The sequence below is a fragment of the Ceratotherium simum genome, chromosome 12, assembly GCF_057802395.1.
Source record: "Ceratotherium simum simum isolate JZ-2026a chromosome 12, ASM5780239v1, whole genome shotgun sequence".
NCBI lineage: Eukaryota > Metazoa > Chordata > Mammalia > Perissodactyla > Rhinocerotidae > Ceratotherium > Ceratotherium simum.
In genome coordinates this window covers 2,529,290-2,549,037 of record NC_141911.1, presented here as the reverse complement: position 1 = coordinate 2,549,037, position 19,748 = coordinate 2,529,290, and the positions used below count along the sequence as shown (strand labels likewise).

General features: G+C 58.5%; 1 protein-coding gene across 5 annotated transcripts in view; it reads right to left on the bottom strand.

The window, feature by feature from the left end:
* Positions 1-4,501: 4,501 nt before the first annotated feature.
* The window catches only part of BMP1 (bone morphogenetic protein 1), a 40,698-nt gene continuing 25,451 nt past the window's right edge, over positions 4,502-19,748 (bottom strand). For 2 of the 5 annotated variants that reach the window (XM_087437279.1, XM_004442303.3), the window contains 8 exons: positions 19,008-19,133; positions 18,104-18,264; positions 17,512-17,692; positions 13,393-13,518; positions 9,614-9,741; positions 9,005-9,218; positions 7,080-7,330; positions 4,502-5,222 (listed from right to left, as the gene is read on the bottom strand). In XM_087437279.1, the coding sequence (XP_087293405.1) occupies positions 5,088-5,222; positions 7,080-7,330; positions 9,005-9,218; positions 9,614-9,741; positions 13,393-13,518; positions 17,512-17,692; positions 18,104-18,264; positions 19,008-19,133 (1,322 nt within the window). In that variant the 3' untranslated portion in view covers positions 4,502-5,087. Of the gene's footprint in view, positions 5,223-7,079; positions 7,331-9,004; positions 9,219-9,613; positions 9,742-13,392; positions 13,519-13,827; positions 14,185-17,511; positions 17,693-18,103; positions 18,265-19,007; positions 19,134-19,748 lie in introns of those variants that run through there. The other 3 variants (XM_087437280.1, XM_087437281.1, XM_014796672.2) reach the window with 3 other exon arrangements.

The following is a 19,748-nucleotide window of genomic DNA, read 5'->3' as shown; positions in this document are numbered from 1 at the left end:
GGGTCCATCCTTCCACCTCTGGGCCGGACCCCCACATCCCGAGCTGAGGGGTTTTCAGAGTCCTCCAGAGGTGAGGCTTCAGTCCTCCTTCTGCAAACCCTTCCGGGTTCCTTAGGAGGAGAGATTGGCTCCCGGTGTCCTCTTAGTGCGGGATGAAGGTGGCAAACTGAGGCAGCGGTGGTGGTGGGGCTGCATACAGGTTTCCTCCAGAGAGGGAGAGCCTGCTTTTCCTTCCTCTCTCCAGATGGCTGCTCTCTGGCACATGGCCAGCGCTAGGCTGCTCGAGGCGCCCATCAGACCGAGCTGGGTCAGGGCATCCACCACAGTCTGCCCTAGGTCCCTTCTGGTTTGTGTCCCTCTCATCTGACCTGGTGGAAGGAGAGAGGTCTGTCTACATGCAAGTGCGCGCGCGCGCGCACACACACACACACACATTAGCTCCTGGGCTGGATTTAGAAGAGAGCCTCGGCAGCCAAAGAGAGCTGCAAGGTGAGGGACAACCTTGGACTGCAGCTGCCACTGTCCAGCGGAGGGGCCCTGCGTTAGCCCTGCTTCAGAGCAGGCAGGGAGGGAAAATGAGGTGGTGGCCACCAGGGGTGCTTCCCGGTTACAGGTGGGTGTTCTGCTGTGCAGGCACATAGACACACCCAACACATACGCATGGCCGCACACACTCACCCCCCCCACACACACACACACTGTCTCTCCTCTGCCTAGACCTACACCTTCACGTCCCTGCCTCTCCATTTCCTTCTGGGCCAGCATCTTTCTTTTAATCCTGGATGGATGACAGGGCCCCCCAGGTAGTGGGAGGGGAGGTGCCAGCTCTGAGGCCCCCCACAGTTTCATCTGGCTTTCATATGTGTCTCTTCTCCTCTCCACGTTAGGAAAAGAAGCGGCTGCGGTCCCAAGAAAAGGGACGAGGAGGGACCATTCCCCAAAATGGAGGGAGGGCTTCAGGAAGCTAAGCTAAGGTGATTGGCCATAAAAAAGCTTGGCCACAGCATCTGGAGGAGATTGGAACCAAATGTTCCTGGGATGTGGGGAGGAGAGGGTGTCGAGCTGGGAGGGGGCAGAGCAGGAGAAGCAGGCTGTTCAGCAGGAGACTGGGTTGGGGGCCTCGTGGCTCTCTGGGGAAAACATCTGGCTGCCCTCTTCCCAGCTCCTCAAGCCAGGCACTACTATTTTCGCACACTGGAGCAGCAAATCTTTTCATGGATTCTAGAATCAGCCTTGTGTAGGGACAATCAAGCGAGTATGACTTGGGAGATGCCCAGAAAGCCTACCAGCTAGGCAGAAACATGTCCCCTGCTGCCCCAAAGTCCCACCTTGCTGTGGGTTAAGCATTGCCCTCTCTGGCAGGAGTAGTTCTGCACTGAGCTCCTAGTGCCCGATTGGAAACTAGTGTGCCCAGAAGTTTCCTTTTAGCATAGGAAGAGAGTAGTCCAGGAACTGGAAAATTGTCTGGCAGAGGAAAGGAAAAAAAGGCCCATTTAGGGAGAGCCTCCTATTTGCCAGGCACAGTGACAGGCTTTCTTCAAAGGGCATCTCATTCCTTCCTTGCAGCCCCGTGAGGTGTTATCATCCCATGTGTCTAGATGAAGAAACGGAGGCTCAGACGGTTAAATGACTCACCCAGGGGCACACAGCTGCCAAACAGCAGAGCTTGTGTTCAAAATCAGCTGTGTTTGCATTCAAGCTTGTGACCTTTTCATGACTGAGAAGCATGTGGGGTTAGGGGAAGGGAAGGGAAAAGGAGAAAAAAAGGAGGAAGGCGCCAGTGCAGGACATCTGACTTTCCCTCTTCCAGGATTGAGCCAACAGTCGGCCCTGGAAGCCCCCACCTCTGCTGTGGGCCCCAGTGGCTTCCGGAGCCTGGCCCCTGCCCACCCACTGGCGGCTTGGAGACTAGACCCTGGGTTTTCTTGACTAGGGCAGGAAGCATTGCTGGGGAAGGGTGACAGGCTTGGGGAGCAGAGGCCCAGGGAGGGGACAGCTGGCCAACGCCACAGGGCAAAGCATGACAGAGCCAGTCTCCTGACTGCCAGGAGGCTAGTGCTGTTGACCTGTCCTCCGAGGACCAGAGAGGTGTTCCCAGTAGGAAGAGTCCGAAACTCCAGGGTACGTGGTTGTCTCAACTTGGTTACTGGGGTTGGGAGCACCGTCTAGGGCAAGTCCATCCTAGCTTCCACTGCTGCCCATGCACTCAGGACCCAGGGCGCTGTCTCAGGGGGACCTCAGGGGCTTGGAGACCATTGGAGGAGCAAGGGTGACTTCCTCTGGCATGGAACCCCCGGAGCTGATGGGCAGCTGTACTAGTTGATCTAGTCTAGAACCCTGACGCAGTTAGAAGGTGAGTGAGGGCTGGGCCCTGAGAACATATTAACTGATTAAGTTCTGGAATAGGTATCAACGGCCTGCAGCCAGCTTCTGAGCAGCCCCCACCACCTGGAGGCAGCCTCTGAAGATGGGCCCAGGGAAGACTGGGAAGGCCCACCAGCATGGGTTCCTGAATCATTAGAGGGGTCTCAGTCTACAGTGGGATGGAGTCTTGGGACAGGTATCCAGGGTAGCTGCCTTTGGCTGTTGTCTTGCTGTTCATAGAGGCCCTGTTCAGGGTAGAGGATTGGGTATTCTCTGTGGGCTGGAGCCCCACAGTCTGGATGGGATTATGATCCTGGCTCCTTCTGGATATGTGGCTTGTGAACTGGCAGCGTGGTCCTCTGAGCTTCAGAGGAAACTGGAGGGCTGGTGAGGAAAGCTGTGACCTCCGACTACAAATTCTGCCATGGAGGAGTTGACGCCAAGTTGGTTGGCAAAGCGTCTGGGTGAGATGTCCAGGTGGATCCCATGGTTTGGGGACCTTTCCATTCTGCTGGTGGCCCTGCAGGCTGTCCTGGGCACCCCGATCAGAGGAGGTGGAGGCGTGGGGGAGGCGGGGCTGTGACATCACAACCTGTGACCTCACTGGAGCCATAAGCAGTAACTCCTCCTGGTATTGCCCGCTCCCTCTCGGGGCTTCAAGGCCTCACCTGCCTGTGGTCAGGACCGGAACAGAGGGCTGCAGCCTGAGCGTGGGAGCAGGCTGGCTTCCTGGAAGGAGAGTCTTGCATGCGCATCAGATACTAGCAAAATGTGTTTGGCTTCCACTACTGCTTTCTGCTTAAAGCACCAATGTAGGGTGTACCATGCAATATTGCTCCCTGAGAGTGGGTCCCCTACAGTCCAGACAGCATCTGGCACATCTGCCCCTGCAATAGGGAGGAGCTTGGGGCCCATAAAAGACCTACAGTCCCTCAGGCCAGCCCCGTGGCTTAGCGGTTAAGTGCTCGCGCTCCGCTACTGGTGGCCCGGGTTCAGATTCCGGGCGCACATCGACGCACCACTTCTCCGGCCATGCTGAGGCTGCGTCCCACATACAGCAACTAGAATGATGTGCAGCTATGACATACAGCTATCTAGTGGGGCTTTGGGGAAATAAAGGAGGCGGATTGGCAATAGATGTTAGCTTAGAGCCGGTCTTCCTCAGCAAAAAAAAGAGGAGGATTAGCATGGATGTTAGCTCAGGGCTGATCTTCCTCACAAAAAAACAAACAAACGAAAAAAGGCCTACAGTCCCACTGAAGGCTCTCAGGGAGCCCTGGGGCTTGCAGCAGGCTGCTGGGCTCTCTCTGGAACCTGGGAGTGGCCAGCCTGGGCGTAAGAACCGGGGTCCTCTGTTGGCTTTATTTCCCTGTGAGACTCACGTAGAGGAAGGGGAGAGAGAGGCTCCTTTGAAGGCAAGGAGCAGGGATGTGGCTTCTCTCCTCTTGGTCTCTGGGAGACAGGTCTGTGCCTCACCGCTGGCTCAGGAGGGAGGAAGCAATGGCAGGGAGGAGATGGCCAGACAGGACACAGCCCTGGGTCGCCTTGGAGAGGGGGCCAGAGCTGGAATGTTTGCTCAGTGGCTGCCGGACGTCTGGCTCTTGTCTCTATGAGAAGAGAAGGACCTGTGGGGCCAGCATTGGGTGTCTGACCTCTCTAGGAAGGCAGGCACTGGAGGCCAGCAGATCTGTTTTTGGCCTGTTTTCTGGCTCCTGGTGGGCTCCCCTAGCCAGATGCCCTTGTAGCCCACCTGCCCCTTCCCCAGACACAGAAAACCTGGCCACCGGCCACCAGGTGGACAGACACACGCCTATCCCCTTTTACATACCTCTTCTCTCCCCACCAAACAGCATCTTTACAGAATGTTTCACTCCCCACAACTCCCCCACACCCCCTCTCCATTGTGTGGGAGGGGGATGAGCAGTGTATGTATGCAGTGTGCCTACAGGCTGAAGTCTGTGTTTGTGTGTGCCTGAGTGTGAAATCACACCCTCAGGGGCCCTGGAATTGAGGGAAGGAAGGGCAGCAAGCGAGGCCAGGTGTCCTGGCTGTGGGCTGGCCTGACACAGCAAGCCTGCACATCTGGAGTGAGACACCCCCTCCCCTCCACATCCCAGACAGCATCTGGCACAGGATACCGGCTGTAACACTTTCGGTTTATTGGCTGGGGTGCCCTGCTGTGGCTGACCAGCCGCTGGGCCTGAGAGAAGCCCTGTCTTGTTTCCCTACCCCATCCCCTTCATCTCCCCACTGTGGCTCCTGTGGGACATGTACGGAAACTCACGTCCCAGGAAACAGGGGGAAGTGAGGGCTTAAAATAAAACCAAATCGAGGTTGGAGAAAGGGTGGGAAATGTACGTTACAATGAAGATATGTCTCTGGCGATACACAATGCAGCTCGTAGAGATGGGCAGGGAAGGTGGGCGGGTCCTGCTGACAGACCCTCTCCACACGGGCCAGGCCCCAGAGAGGAATGGCCACTTCAAGTGTCTCAGGGAAATCTCTGGCTCCCTGGCGCTGGCCCCTCGCTCTGGTGGGGAAGTGGCTCATGGAGTCCAATTCCCCTGCCTCCTGAGGACAGCCTCGCCTGGACCATCGGCCCTGCAGGTCCTGGCACCTGGGGAATGGGGACGGGTGCCCGCCTTCTGCCCGTCCCCCGTTGTCTGGTCCAGGTGACCAAGGGCAGCAGGCCTCCCATCCCCACTCCCGTGTGAGGGCAGAGGTCACTTCCTGCTGTGCAGCGTGTCCTGGAACTTGGTGCTGGTGTACCGCAGGTGGAAGCCTTTTTTGGTGATGGTGTCATCGGAGTGGAATTTCACCAGGACAGAATCTCCCGCCGAGTACACCTCCTCAGGGGGCTGAGAGAGGAAAGGGAGAGGCATGAGGCTGAGGACAGTGGCTGAGGACGGAGGACAGGGGCTGCTGTTTTACCTCCCCGAGATCCCCTGCTCTAAGGAAGGCCGTGGCTCCAGACTTTCACCAGATTCCCCATCCCCCTGAAGCAGGAGGAAGACTCTTGCTAGCAGGAGTTGAATGGGGTGCCTGCAGGAGGGGAGAAAGCAGGAGGAAAAGGAGCTGGTCTTAAGTTCAGTCACACTCCATTCTAAACCCAGAGGTGCTACTAAGTAGTTAGTTGTGAAATCTTAGGCAAGGCACTGCCCGTCTCTGCGCCTCACTTCCGTCAAGTGCAGCCAGGAGCAAACGCTACCTGCTCTCCAAGCAGAGGAGGCAGGACAGCTGGGTCTGCCAGCCCTGGATTCGGCCATTGCCCTCCTACCCTCCCCCAGGTCTGGCCATGGTCAGCTCCAAGTGACACCCCTTCTGAGGCTCTGCAAGCCCCTCTGCCCCTCTGTGTGCAGCCCTCAGAGGAGATTCGCCGCAGAGCATCACACACAGATGCCCTGGCCCTCAAGGCGTAGAAAGGATCATTTCCCAGAACCTCGGGGACATTTCCACCAACTATGCCAGGAAGCCCTGACGGGACTGGGTTCCTTCCCCAGGTCCCCTCCTGTTGGCTCCAGCCTGGTGGAAGTCTCTGGAAGAAGCTACCTGGGGACATCCGATTTGGTGTGTGACTCACCCAAATGTGCCAGATCAAGGGAGTTACAAAGAGCAAAGTGGGGAGGAGGTGTTGGTAGCCAGGGGATTCCAGAGCAGCGGAGGCAGGCAGGCAAGGGGCTGTGTGTTTGCTTCCTGCCCTGCCTCCCCCTTCTCCACCCTGTCCCACCCCTGCCCAGCCCCTGCCATCCAACAAAGGCTGCTGCCCTGCAACTAAGGGGAGATTCGGTGGCCAAAGTGGGTCTAGCAGCTGCTATAGCTCCTGGAAAGTTTAACCCTTCCTGGGTCACCCAGGCTGCCCTGGAGCACGGCCACGAAAGGCAAAGGACCAGGGAGGTGATGGGAGGGAGGGTGTGTCTGAGTGTGCATGAGTGTGAGTGCAAGTGCAAAAGTGTGTGTGTGTGTGTGGAATGGGGAGGGGAAGACAGTGTTCTCTGAAGGAGGAAAGGATTAAAAAAAAACAACAAAAGAAGCCACAAGCTCTGACTGGGAGGAAAATAAATCCACCTTTGTGGTTTTCCTGCAGCCTTAGTTAAAATCCCATCAAGCAAGCTTTTGCTAACTGTCTCCGAAAGTGCCATTTTATGGACCAAGAAGAATGCTCAGCGTCTGCTTGGACAGGCAGCACCAACGGCTTTGGGACCAGCTGGCCTCTCACCAAGAAGAGAAACTGGCAGTGGAAGAGATGAGGGTGTTTTTATGGCTCAGCCAGAATGACTGGTGAGCGCGGCTCGGCTCAGGCCCCCGGTCCCTGGCTCTTGCCCCAAACTCTGCACCCCCCGCGCCAGGGCCTGGTGAGCTGCCTTGGGACTGAGGCAAGGGAACGAGGCGGGCAAAGGGAACTCCGTCATCCTCCTGACGCAAGCTACCCTGGAGGCCCAACCAAACTGGTGCTGAGCAGGCTTGGGTCAGGGCAGGGCCTGTCCCAGAGGCTATTGGCGCCTCTGTGTTGGCCAAAAAGGACCAGTTTCCTGGGTGGGGATGGCCCAGGGCAGGGCAGGCCTCTGTGAGCAGCCCCCCTAATGCGGGGTCTCCTGGCTCCTACCAAAAGCCAAGCACGTGCTGCCACCCATGCCAGCACCCACGCTTGCAGAGGCACTGCTGCCTTGGCGCTGGTCCCTGTGTTGGGGCGAGGGGGTGGGGCGTGGGGGCCTCACCCCTGAGCCGCAGTAGCGCCCCAGTCTGGGGGCTGTGCTGTCGTAGCCGTCGAAGAGCTCCATGTAGTCATAGCCACAGTCGGTCTCCTCCTCCACCTCGAAAGTTTGGAACACCAGCTCCACGCCATAGCCCTCCTCAGCCACGATGACCCACTCACAGTCCACCCCCCCGGGGTAGTTGTTGTCACCAAACTGGGCGTGGGAGTAAAGATCCTTGGTCTTCACCTCCGCCTGCACCTGGCCTCCACACTCTGCGGGAGACGACAAGATCAGCCACCACTCCCCGGGCACGGCCGTGGGCCAGGCACCGTGTCCCCCACGCTGAGCCCTCCTGGCCAGATAGAGGCCCTGGGAGAGGGCCACATGGCTGGTGCTGGGTGGGTTTGGACCTGGCCCAGAACAAGTGCTCTTCTGCTCTGTCTCTGGGTTGATGCCCTCGGAGGCTGGGGACACGCCAGGGCAGAAGGCAGCTCAGCAGAGGCGCTGAGGAGGGCATGCTTGTCAAAAGAGGATGTTGCTAATTTGCCCCAGCTGATGGCTGTCATGGAAGAATGTGGGCCCTGAATTGCCTGGGAGTCCATTCTTAAGAGAGAAGACATACATCTGGATATTATGTGAAAAACCCTGATTTTTAAATGTTGGCTCACATTTTTAAAAAACACAGTGTGGGCCAAACACAGCAGGTCTGAGGGCCAGATGGAGTTCCGGGCCTCCGGTTTGTGACTGTGCTGGGAGGGGTCAACGAGAGCACGCAGGGCAGGGCCAGCAGCTCCACTCTCCTGCTGACACCCTCTGGCCTCTTGGACACCTTGTGCTCTCATGTCCCTGGAGGGGGTGGGGAGTGGGTGGGTGGGAGCCTGGGGGAGGGACTGAGTTGAAAGGGTGGTTTTGAAAGCGAATTACGAATGTGGCTGGGGGGCAGGTGGGGTGGGCAGCGGGGGGCCCAAACCTAGGCCTCCAGACCCATCTGTGGACCCATCAGTTGTGGGGGTTCCCCAACAGGTGGCTCAAGACCCACAAGGAGCCTGTGAAGCTCCCATCTGACACCCTTGGCCTGGCATTCAAGGCCTCCCAGGACCCAGCTCCAGACTTTCCCTGCAGCTGCACGTTCCCACTTCACAGCTGTCCTCACACACCCATTGCTCCAGCCAAACTACATGATTGCAGTCACCTGTGTATGCACCCAGGGCTGTCCTGGGGTTGTGGCTGCGCTTGGGCCCCCTCCCCGCCACTGGAATGACCCTACCAACCCATACCCAGAGCCTGGCCCTGCTTGTGTCTCGTCTCCTGCTGTAGCCCTCTGGGCGTGTCCCATCTCACCTTGCGTCCCAGCTCGGGGAAGGGCTCCTGCCTGCCTCACTCCCCTCACTCCCGTGTGCCCCTCCGGGTCCTCTTGCCCAGGGCCAGGGCTCAGTAAGTGGTTGTTGGATAAACGAACAAATGAACGCACAGGAAGCCCCTCAAGGGGGTTCACCTGCTTCGTTCATTTTGTGACCCACACTTAGAACGCTGCCTCACACGTTACATGTTAATAGATATCTGTAGAACAAATGAACGAGTGCATTTTGGCGGTTGGAATGTGGGTGGGCTGCTGCACAGTCAAGTGTCCTACCACTGGGGACTCGGAGGACTACCTCCCCGTCCCTGGTTCCCCACTCCCTGTCGGCATGTCTTTGCGGCCCCTAATCAGGGCCCGCCTCCCTCACCCTTTGGCGCTCGCTCTCTGCTCCCTGGCCTGGCCCTCAGAGCACAATGCCCCTCCACCCAGCCACGGACTCCATCTGTCTGAGCCTCCCCGAGCTCTTTGCAAACCCCCACCCGAGCCCAAGGCCTGCTTTTGAGACCAGGATCAGCAGATGCCTCTAGAACAAACGACAGCGTGAGGGCCCCAGCGGCCCCGCGCCCTGGGCTGAGGTGGGCCTCACCTGTGGAGTGGGCGGCCTGGAAGCCCTTCCTCTGGACGGAGCTGTCAGAGTGGAAGCGCAGGAGCATGCGGCTGCCCGTGGCCAGGAGGGGCTCCGGCTTCTTGCTCCCACAGAAGCGGCCCAGGACAGGGGCCGTGGTGTCACGCCCGTCGTATACTTCCAGGTGGTCGTAGGCACACTCAGGCTGGGACTCGATGTCCATCTCTGTGAAGGTCTGGAGGGCATGCGGGAGGAGAGCAAATCAGGAACGTGGCTGGGGGGCAGGTGGGGTGGGCAGCGGGAGCCCTCAAACCAGGATGTCCAGATGCCAGTGCATGGACCCCAGGCAGTGCCCACTGCTGGTGGACAGCAGTGAGGGAGGACCCAGGAATGGGGCAATGGCCAGGACACCCCCACTGTGTACTGGGAAAGGGCCTCTGCCAGACCAGACTTGGGGTTCTCACAGGGATGGCGGCCCTGTGGGCTCGGCCAGGCCACCCGCCTGCAGCCTGCACAGCTCTGGGCAGTGCCTCTAAGGGACACAGGGCTGCGAAGCTACAGGAAACAGGTGATGGCCAGAGGACGTGGAGGAGCAGGGCGCCCGTGCGGGCTGGGGAAGGGGCGCCTTACCAGCTTAACCCGGTGTCCAGGGGTGCTAGAGATGGCCCAGGTACACTCCTTCTTGCTGGGATATTTGTCAGGCCAGTTGGGGCTGGTGATGGTGCCGCTGGTGGATGTCACCTTGTGGTCACAGCCAGCTAGCGGAGGTGAGTGAGGGGAGGAGATCAGCAGGGACCCCAGTGCTCCTGTGCCCCCTGTGAAGAAAGGAAGCAAGCCCTCCCTCCTGCCCTCCCCCTTTCTTCTTTCTCTTGTCCCCCACTTAAAAACAGCCTGAAGGCTTACATTACTTCTTTTCCATTCAGTTGCCCACCCTGGGGGAATCTCGCTGCGTGGTTCCAAGCTAGACCCCACCTGGCAGCATCCATGGAAGCAGCCCTCAGACGTGCCCCTGTGTAGACCACTGGCCACACCACCTCTGCCCTAATGATGCTGTCACCTCCTGACCATCCGCCACGCCCTCCGGGACACTGTCACCCTGACTTCCCACCACACCCTCCGTGACGCTGTCACCCCCTGACCTCCTGCCACGCCCTCCGTAATGCTGTCACTCCGACCTCCCACAACGCCTTCCGTGACTTTGTCACCCCCGACCTCCCGCCACGCCCTCAGTGACGCTGTCACCCCCAACCTCCCACCATGCCCTCTGTGACGCTGTCACCCTCGACCTCCCGCCACACCCTCAGTGACACTGTCACCCTGACCTCCCGCCATGCCCTCAGTGACGCTGTCACTCTGACCTCCTGCCACGCCCTCAGTGATGCTATATCATCCCCTGACCTCCCGCATGGCTTCTGTGATGCTGTCACTCCCTGACCTCCCGCCACGCCTTCAGTGACAGTCACCCTGACCTTCTGCCACACCCTCTGTGATGCTGTCACCCTGACCTCCTGCCATGCCCTCTGTGATGCTGTCACTCCGACCTCCCGCCACGCCCTCCGTGACGCTGTCACCCCAACCTCCCGCCAGGCCCCCCGTGACGCCGTCACCCCCTGACCTCCCGCCACGCCCTCCGTGACGCTGTCACCCTGACCTCCCGCCACGCCTCCACACTCACAGAAGACTTCGGCACCTAACTCAGTTCTCTCCACGCCACTCCTGTCACCATCCTAGATGACATCAACAAACATGCTGGCCTCTTGGTCCCTGACCTCCTCAGCTCTGAGTCCTTATCTCCCTCCTCTTGAGGCTTGCTTGCTCATGATCTCACCCTAGGCTTTGCCATTAGCCACCACTGCTCCATGCTACACTCTCTCTGTGGCCAAGTCCAGTTCTTCCAGGATGCTCTGGCCCTGTTTCCCTTCAGTGCTTCTCCAACTTTAGAGAGAACTCCACGGCCTCAATCTTGCAGGTTCTCCCAATATTTCCTCCTTGGTTGACTTGCTTCCCCATCCAGCTGGACTACATGGCTGATCACCCCAACTGCTCATGAACACGCAGGCTTCCACAGCGCCATCCGCGAGAACCCCATCCATGGTTCCCAAGTGCAGCTGGGCCCCAAACCACTTGATCTCTAGGATCTGTCCATCCCCCGCTCCATCTCTCACCTCCTCAGCAACAGCTCCAAACCTTCAGCCCTCTCCTCAGCTCCCCGCCCCTCCCTCCTAGCGGACCACCTCACCTCCTGCCTCCCTGAGAAAATCAGGGCCTCAAATATGAACAACCTCAACTTCCCAACCCCTACCTGCAAATCACCTTCCCCGCCTCCCCTTTCCTCCTTTCCTGTCCTGGAGAAGGTGTCCCTCCTCTCTGGCAGGAAAGGGATTTTCCTTCTGTGAGCTGGAGCTCATTGTCGCCCACCACCTGGGGACCCTCATACCACAAATTGCCCACCCTCACTCTCTCTGCCAGCTCTGCCAGCCTGTGAACCTTCCTAAGCTTTGCCCAACCTAAAACAGCTCTCCCACGGCCCTACGTTCCCCTCCAGATGCCACCCACCCTCTCTCCTTTTCTTCTCTGCTAATCTTCAAGAAAACTTGCTATTAACACCTTCTCACTACTTATGGCTCTTTGCTCCACTGCAATCTGCCTTCTGCCTCTGAAAAACGTGGCCTCACACCCTCAAATCTAAAAGCTGATGCTCATGATTCATTCTCATCCAATCTGACAGGTCTGTCTAGGAAAACTAGACAGCCGTGTACCCAGGGTCGGGGAGGAGAAAGGGACAAGTGGGGTGCAGGCCACCCTGCTGTGCCTATAGTCCGAGGCTCACAGGACAAATGCACAGCCACAAGGACCCAGCAAGGAGCAGTGCCTGTACTGGTGCCCAGCAGCCCGGGGAGGCAGGTCGAGCTCCTGGCCCTCCACATGTGACCTGTGAGCTGTTTCCATTACCCACGTGCTGTTCCCCACATCCACACTCACTGCCCTCCCATCTCTACACTGGGGTCACATGCCCTCTAATTCCTCCTTGGACGCACACTGCTCCCCCACCTGGACTGCAGCCTCCTCGGGAGCAGAGGGGCTCCTCTCTTGAATTCTTAGAGGACTCTGCCATGTGGCCTCCTCCGTAGGGGTTCAGGAAATACCGACCGATTTGTGATTAGCCTAGCACTTGAGTAAGGAGCCGCGAGTGCTTCTCAAGTGAATTGGAGCTAGGTACAGGTCATCTTCGCAATGAGTTCAAACCCCCTCCTGGCTGTCCTGTTGATGTGCGTCCTCTTTTTCGTAGACAGTATAGAGATGGAATGCAGATTAATCAACATCAGAGTAAGGTCCCCTCCAGCTAAAAGATGTCGGGGAGCCTGAGTGATGGGGTTGGACTCCAGTGTCCGTTGGGTCACTGTTGAGTGCTTCAATTCTGTTTATTCTGGCCAGCATGTTATTGGTTTACACCCTGGCTGTCTACCTAATCGTGGTGAGAAGAGGCATTTGCACTGTGCTAAGTGCTCAAAGCAAGGTCTATAAAGCTTGGTACCCTTCAAACTAGTGCCATTTTTTATCTCTCACAGGTGAGGAAACTGAAGCTCAGAGAGGTGAAGTGACTCACCCAGAGTCACACAGACACTCAGTGGCAGAGGCGAGTCTGCGTTGTATGCTGGGATAGTGTGTCCTCAGAGGCAGGGGCCACAGCGGAATTAACGACTTGGAGCAGGCCAGTATTGTATTGTGTCGGCAACGACACGAGAGTTGTTTTCAAATATCTGCAGGGTTTCAGTGTCAGGGAGACGGCCCTGTTCTGAGTGTCCCGGGGTCAGAAGTGTGATACACATGTGACGTACGGGATCACGCCTGCTGTGAGCAGGGCACTTCTGGGGGCCTTCAGAGCACCCGACACCCCATGAGGTGGGTGCTCTCACCATCTACATGTCACACAGGAGCAAACCGAGGCACGAGGAGGGGAGGCAGTCCCTCAAGGGTGCACAGCTAATGAGTGGCAGGGCTGGGCTGGGCAGCCGGCTCCAGAATCTGTGCTCTTAACCGCTGTCCCACCTGCCCCTGCCAGAGAGAGTTCTTACAAAGACAAGGACTTGGACATGGATTTTAAGGAGCAGTAACCACCAGAACAACCTAAAAATGGAGTCTGGGGGCAGCCGTGAGTTCCTCCTCTCCTGACACATGCTCAGAGAGCCCGAAAGTGTGTGTGGTTTGGATATTGCTGGGGAGGGTGATGTATACCAGGTGGGAAGCAAAACAAGGTGACCTCAGAGGTTGCTCAGCGTCTTGAGTCTAAACTGAGGCCGATGGAGACGACATATCTGACCTGTTCCCCAGCCTCTGTCCTCCAGTCCACACGCCCCAGGCAGCGCGAGGTGCCCGCAGGCTCTGGGTGGCGGCACTGGCACACTCACCTTCCTTGCAGTCATGTTTGTTGTCGTGCAGGACGAAGCCACTGCGACACTGGCACTCGTAGCTGCCGAAGGTGTTGACACAGTCCTGCTGGCAGCCACCGTTGTCCTTGGAGCACTCGTCCTTGTCTGCAGGGGAGCACACAAGGGCAGAGCCGGGTCTGTGCAGGGCGGAGGTCGGCAGTCACCCCAGGGAGGCCTGGCTGGGTTTCCTCCCCCCGGAAGGTGGGGTGGGGAGGGGAGGCCAAGGCGATGGCGGGGGTCCGGGGGCACTGCACCAAGCGGAGCCAGCTGAGGGGGCCCAGCTGTGGGGAGAGAAAGTAGAAGTGGATGGAGGGAGGGCTGGGGTCTAGAGCTGACCAGCATGGGAACCCTCTACCATTACCTGCTTACTGGACAGACGGACAAGTGGAAAAACAGACACATGGACAAGCAGACTGCAAGAGAAAGGAGCAGGACGCAGGGGTCCCTCTTTTACTTCACAACAGGAAATGTCACAGACATCATCAAAATGGGAGGGGGCGGGGACGGGGACGGTCCCCTATCCACGTAGGGGACAGGGGAAGAGGAGAGCACCAGTTCTGTCCGGCCAGGAGGCATGCCGGAATGGCAGAGCGGAGGCTGGGGGTGGGCGAGCACAAAGCCCCCATCCCATTCCGTCCAAGGTGAGGTTCCTGAGTAACAAAGGGTCCGGGAGGCCTGGCAGGCCTCACTGGGGGGTCCGGTTTCTTTTCTGCACTCGGAATTTGAGCTGGTGGGGGCGTCCCCGAGGGGGCTGCAAGGCTGGCCTCTTTTCTGAAATGAGAGAGAGAGGAGAAAAGGGACCAAGGGGTGGGGTGGAGGGCAGGGACCAGGGAGGGAAAGCAGTGAAAACCAGACCCGGGGCCTTGGAAGCAGATCCACGGGGCGGGGTGGAAGGCAGCAGGGACGTGCATGCAGGTCAGCCATGTCTGGTGCAGCCAGGTCATGAGGGGCAGCAGGTGGGAGGAGGCACAGCGACAGGGGACGGATGGGGAGAAAGCCTGTGGCGGGGAGAAGGCCTGGAGGGGTGGGCAAGAGGCCCGAACACTGGGGAAGGAGAGAAACAGTCTTCAGTGGGGGGTGCAGCCCACGGGAAGGGTGGGCTTCGGGGAGAGCTCTGCTCTCACATTCTGGCTGCCGCAGCTGTAGTGTGTTAGATACAGACACACTCAGACCAACACACCCACATAGGATCCCCTCATGGATGTACTGTTGTCCCAACACGGCAGCACAGACACTGACCCACAGGTACACACATACACAAGCACAGGTTACACAGCCCCCCACACACAAATACACAGGCAGACACATAGATACACAGGCACACACGTCATCAGCCGTCCACCCATCTGTGTACACAAGAGATATACACTAGCTCATTCCCACGTGTGTGTGAGGAAGCACACACAGGTACAAACACACAGGCACAGCTGCACTAGCAGGCACTCAGGGACTCACAGACGGGGACAAACAAAGGCACACATGGATGCAGAGACCACAGGCTCATCAGCAGACCTGCGGACTCAAGCGTGCTCACATGCAGCGCTCATGTTCTGGTGGACCCTCACATGTACTCTCCCGTGAACACAAACATGTGCACTGACACACAGAGAAACACATGGTCACAGAAGTGTTTATGTCACATCCACATATTCTCCAGTCTGTCCATGGTCACTTTGGGGACCGTGTGCCTGGCACAGAGGCAGGCATGCCAGGAAGGTGTGTGGATCGAATGGACACCCAGAATTCCAGAGATGAACTGTGAGGTAGAAAGATGCCTGCTGGCTTTCCAACAGCCAGGTGGGGTGTGTGACAAGGGGGACCCTGTTTCTGGTCTCCACCAGGAGAGGGACCTGAGGGCTGGAGCACTGGGTTCCAGAAGGCCCTGCTTCTCCAATCCATTCTCCGGTGGGCCAGACCCCTTGGAGCCCACAGGAACCCAGGGCTGAGAGGTGGAGTCCCCATGTCCTTCCCAGGGCTCCTTCTCGGTTAGAGCGTCACAGGGGATGCTGACCGAGGGCGTCGGGAAAGCTGCTTCTGCACTAGCCCTGCAGGAAAGTGGGAGTGAAAGACACCCTATGACCCACGCTGGGGTTCCCCAGGGAACTCGCCAGTGACCGTGCTGTGACTTTCAGGAGTCCCAGCTCATCGGCTGAGCAAACATTTCCCTAAAATGTTTGGACCCCATGTCTTCCTCGTATTTGCACCCCAAATACCTAGTACAGTGCCTGGCACATAGTAGGGCAAAAGAAAGACTTGCCCAGTGAATGAGTGAGCAGGGAAGTGAATGGCTGAACGAAGGAGCGCGATAAACGTGAGGCCTGCGGAAGGCCTGCTTTAGCGTCTTGGGGCTCCACCTCCAGCATGGGGAGGGGCAGGAGTGGGCAGCCTCACCTGGGAGCCAGGGGAGCAGGGTGCGGGACAGGCAGGAGCATGGGAGTGGACATGGGCCCCAATAAGGAGACGGCACTCACCCTCCAGTGCCAAATGCCCCGGGAGGTGGCTGGGGCCAGACTGAAGGTCTTCAGGCTCTTTCTTCTCTTTCTTGGCTTAGTGTCTCCTCGTTGGGTGTCCCAAAAGTCCAAAGACCCCCTCCTGGGGGGCCAGATTCAAGTGCCCCATGCCCTGAGGGCTGAACCTTGACGCCCACCGGTGAGGGTCCTCTGCAGGTTTCTTGTGCAATGGGGCAATGTATGTGTGTGCGTGTGCAGTGTGCATGTGGGTGTGCGCATCTCTGTGCAAGGCTGAGGGTGGAGTGGGCACAGTGTCATGCCAGGGCAGAGCAGTGACCATGGGTGGAGAGCCCTGGGCTTTAGGCCTGACAGATGTGGTGTCGGTCCCCTCCCCCTCCAAGACTGGAGCAACAGAAGGGCAGGAAGAGACGAGAGTAAGCAGGTAATGGTTCCCCCAGGGATGAGCCCACCCCCGATTAGGTGTTACATCATCCCCTCAGCCCTCTGGTGAGCACCTTGTAGGAGCTCCAGGTGGGCACAGGGAAGAAAGGGATTCTCATGGCAAGGGGGGGCTCTCAGCAAGCAGTGGGGGCAGGGGCTGTGGGCACTTTAAGCAGAGCAGCGTGGCTGGCAATGCCAAGCAGGGAACCAGTGCACAGGGCAGTGCATGGCATCCAGGTGGGGCAGGCAGGGGTGCAGAGCAGCCACAGAGGGGCTCGAGGATACAGGACCCTGGGCAAAGGAGGGGAGAAGGAAGGCAGCATGGACTCGGCCGTGGGCTTCCTGCCTCCCTGCCGCCCCGTGCCTGGCCCACCGGGCCTGCTGGGGTGACCATCCTGGGCCACTCCCCCACAAAAGCATCTCCTCCAGCCAGCCCACCATCCTCTCGTTCTCCCCCACACTCCATTCCATGGAGCTCCCACCCTGTGCTGCCTGTGTCGTGGGTCCTGCTGCCTCCGGAAGCCCACCAGCCGCCTCCCAGCCCAGCCCCAGGGCTAAGGACTGAGGGATTACTGAAGCAGTGGGGAGGTCTCCGGGGACACCTGGAGGTCCAGCTCAGGGAGGCTGGGCAGAACACTGCTGACTACCACTAGGCCACCCGAAGATGGGGCCGGCAAAGGGACTCGACCTTATGCGGGGCAGCTCTCAATAGACGTGTGCTGGTTGGACCTGCAGGAATGCTTTGGTGTTGAAGGGAGGGGTTCCTCATCTCTTCTGAAGGCCCCAGCATGAACACATCTGGCACGTGCAGGGTCTGATGAGATCTGGCCGCTGCCAGAGAATCTGCCCCACACAGTCCCATGCAAACACTGCCCTCTTCTGTGCGCACCCTGCGTTCTCTGGCTCCGCTGAACTCCCTGCCCAGAGTCTGCCCTCTCAGGCCTTGGTTTGCTTGGCTCCTGAAACCTGGAACTCCCTCTCCCTTCATTTCTGCATGCCTATGTCCTGCCTGTTCTCAGGCCGGCTCCAGGTAGCCCTGAAGGTTAAGGACTATTAGGGTTCAGGTGTGGAGGGGCTGGCCTGGCGGTGGAAGGCTAGAGGGGAGAGCAGGGGACAGACCCTGCCGGCTGGCACCCGGGGGGCTGGGGAGTGCAGGGGTGCAGCAGCAGGGAGAAGGGGTGACAGGGCTCAGAGCTCCTGAGGTTACCTGAGAAGAAGTGGGCCTTGAAACCCTTTTTGGAGACTGTGTTGTCCGACTTGAACTCCACGCGCATGTTGTTGTACTGCGAAGTGATGACCTCGGGCTTCTCAGAGCCACAGAACTTGCCGTGCAGCTTGGAGTCGGCCGTCAGTCCACTGCGTACCTCCACGAAGTCGTACTTGCACACCTGCAGGGCACCACAGCTCCAGGCCTGCCTCCTCCAGGAAGCCTCTCCTGATCACTGCCCTCCCCCCACCCAGGCTCCCTGTTTGTGAGTCCTTTTGTCCTCAGTTACCCACTTTACCAAATCTAACAATTCAGAAAGATGCCACCCGCCCTCATCCGCACACAAGCCCTAAGCCCTGCCTCACACTGTAGGCCTCCCAACTCGACCTCCTTCATTCCCACAGGCCACGTGCTCCCCAGCCTTCAAGGCCCTCCTCCCTGAGCTGGGAGCAGTCTCTCCCCTCTAGAGTACTCTCTAGATACTCACAATACTCTCGTAGAGTACTTCTTTCAGAGGGCAGCAAGCCTACACGGAGCTGACCTCCCGCCCACAGGCCTCCCTGCGTCCTCTCAGCCCCAGGCAGGCACTCACGTCATTGCCCTCGGTCTCGAAGAAGTCGAACTGCAGGGAGATGCGGTACTGGGTGGGGGCCACCAGCTGCCAGATGCAGTTCTTGTTGGGGGGGTACTCCTTGGGCCAGCCTGGGCTGGTGATGGAGCCATTGAGCTTGGTGAGGAATCCACCGCAGGCAGCTGGGGGAACAAGGGAGGTGGCGTCATCTGCCAGGAGTCCCCACTCTAGGGAAGGGCAAGAGACAGGGGCTGGGGCACATTAAGGAGGAGAAGGGGGATTTGTGGGTTCCCTGCAGCCCGAAGCCTGGTGTCTGGTCTCTCAGGGATGGAAGGAAAGGAGGCATCTTCAGAGCACGAAGAGTTGCGGAGTTGTATGTGTGGTTACTTCTATTTTCTCTGTGAGAGAACGGGCCAGGGCATCTGCTGAGAGGGAAGGGGAGTGAGGGCCTCAAGGAAGGCAGGCTAGTGAGCAGTGAGGCCTGGGAGGCACGGAGAGGGAGCTGCTCAGAGGTGAGTAGAGAGAAGCTATGCAGCAAGATCAGGCTGAGCTGGAGTCAGCTGGCCAGGGAGAGCGTTCACCAGCATCTCGGGAACAGGAATATGGAGAGGCTGAAACTCAGGGCCTGTACAAGAGCAGCGGTTTCCAAATGGTCAATCATGACCTTTGATGAGTGATGACAATCAGCAGGTCAAGATCAGCATTTAAAAAGAACAAGAATGAAAAAAAAAATACGGGAGTCCATCACACCTGGTAACAGTGTGTTCTTGGGGACTGAAATAGAAAACACACACCTTATCCACGCAGGGGAAGAAAGTGCACAGGAATCCTAGCTCTCCAGGAGGGGTCTGTCCGAGGGCATGGAGATCTGGCGGGAGGGTCTGGGGTTGGGGGCCACAGTCCTGGGCTGTTTGGGGAGACTCACCCTCACAGCGGCGCTTATCGGGGGCCAGCTCGTAGCCGGGGTCGCAGCTGCACTTGTAGCTGCCCAGGGTGTTGAGGCAGCGCTGCTCACAGCCCCCACGGTTGGGCCGAGAGCACTCGTCCACCTCTGCCAGTAGGAGGGATGGGGGTCAGCGACTCCCAGGCCAGGGCCTGAGTCCCTCCTCCTGCGCTCTGCTTGAGAGTCACGTCCAAGATCCCTCAGGCTTCCTGTGACCACCCCATCCCCATTCCAGGGTACGTCAGCTCTGAGCCTCACATGTCCACTCAGCTCTGAGGCCATGGGACTCCCCGCCTAACCCAGCCTCCATGGCTGCTCAGAACCCCACTCAGTCCCCAGGGGATCCTACTCGTGAGAGGCCCCAAGGGACAGCAGTAACCTAAAGGAGGGGACAGGCGGATCCCACAGAGCCTTCCTTCTGACCACACCAGCTGGGCTGGTGGCCAGCCCCATTTACTGGTGACTCCCACGTGCCGTCCCCTGGCTAAGTACTACGCTCTCATTTCTCCTTCATCCTTGCATGAAGCCTGTGACAGAGGGACTGTGGCTATCTCCATTTACAGACGAGGAAACGAGGGCCAGGCAGGACACCCTGCCCAAGGTCACACCAATAAAAAAGCCCTCGAGGCCCAGCTTCCTCCCTGGGCTTCCACAGCTCTCCCTGCCTCTACACCTCACTGCCATTTCTTCTGTACAAACTTGTGGACTTTTAGGCAACTCCTG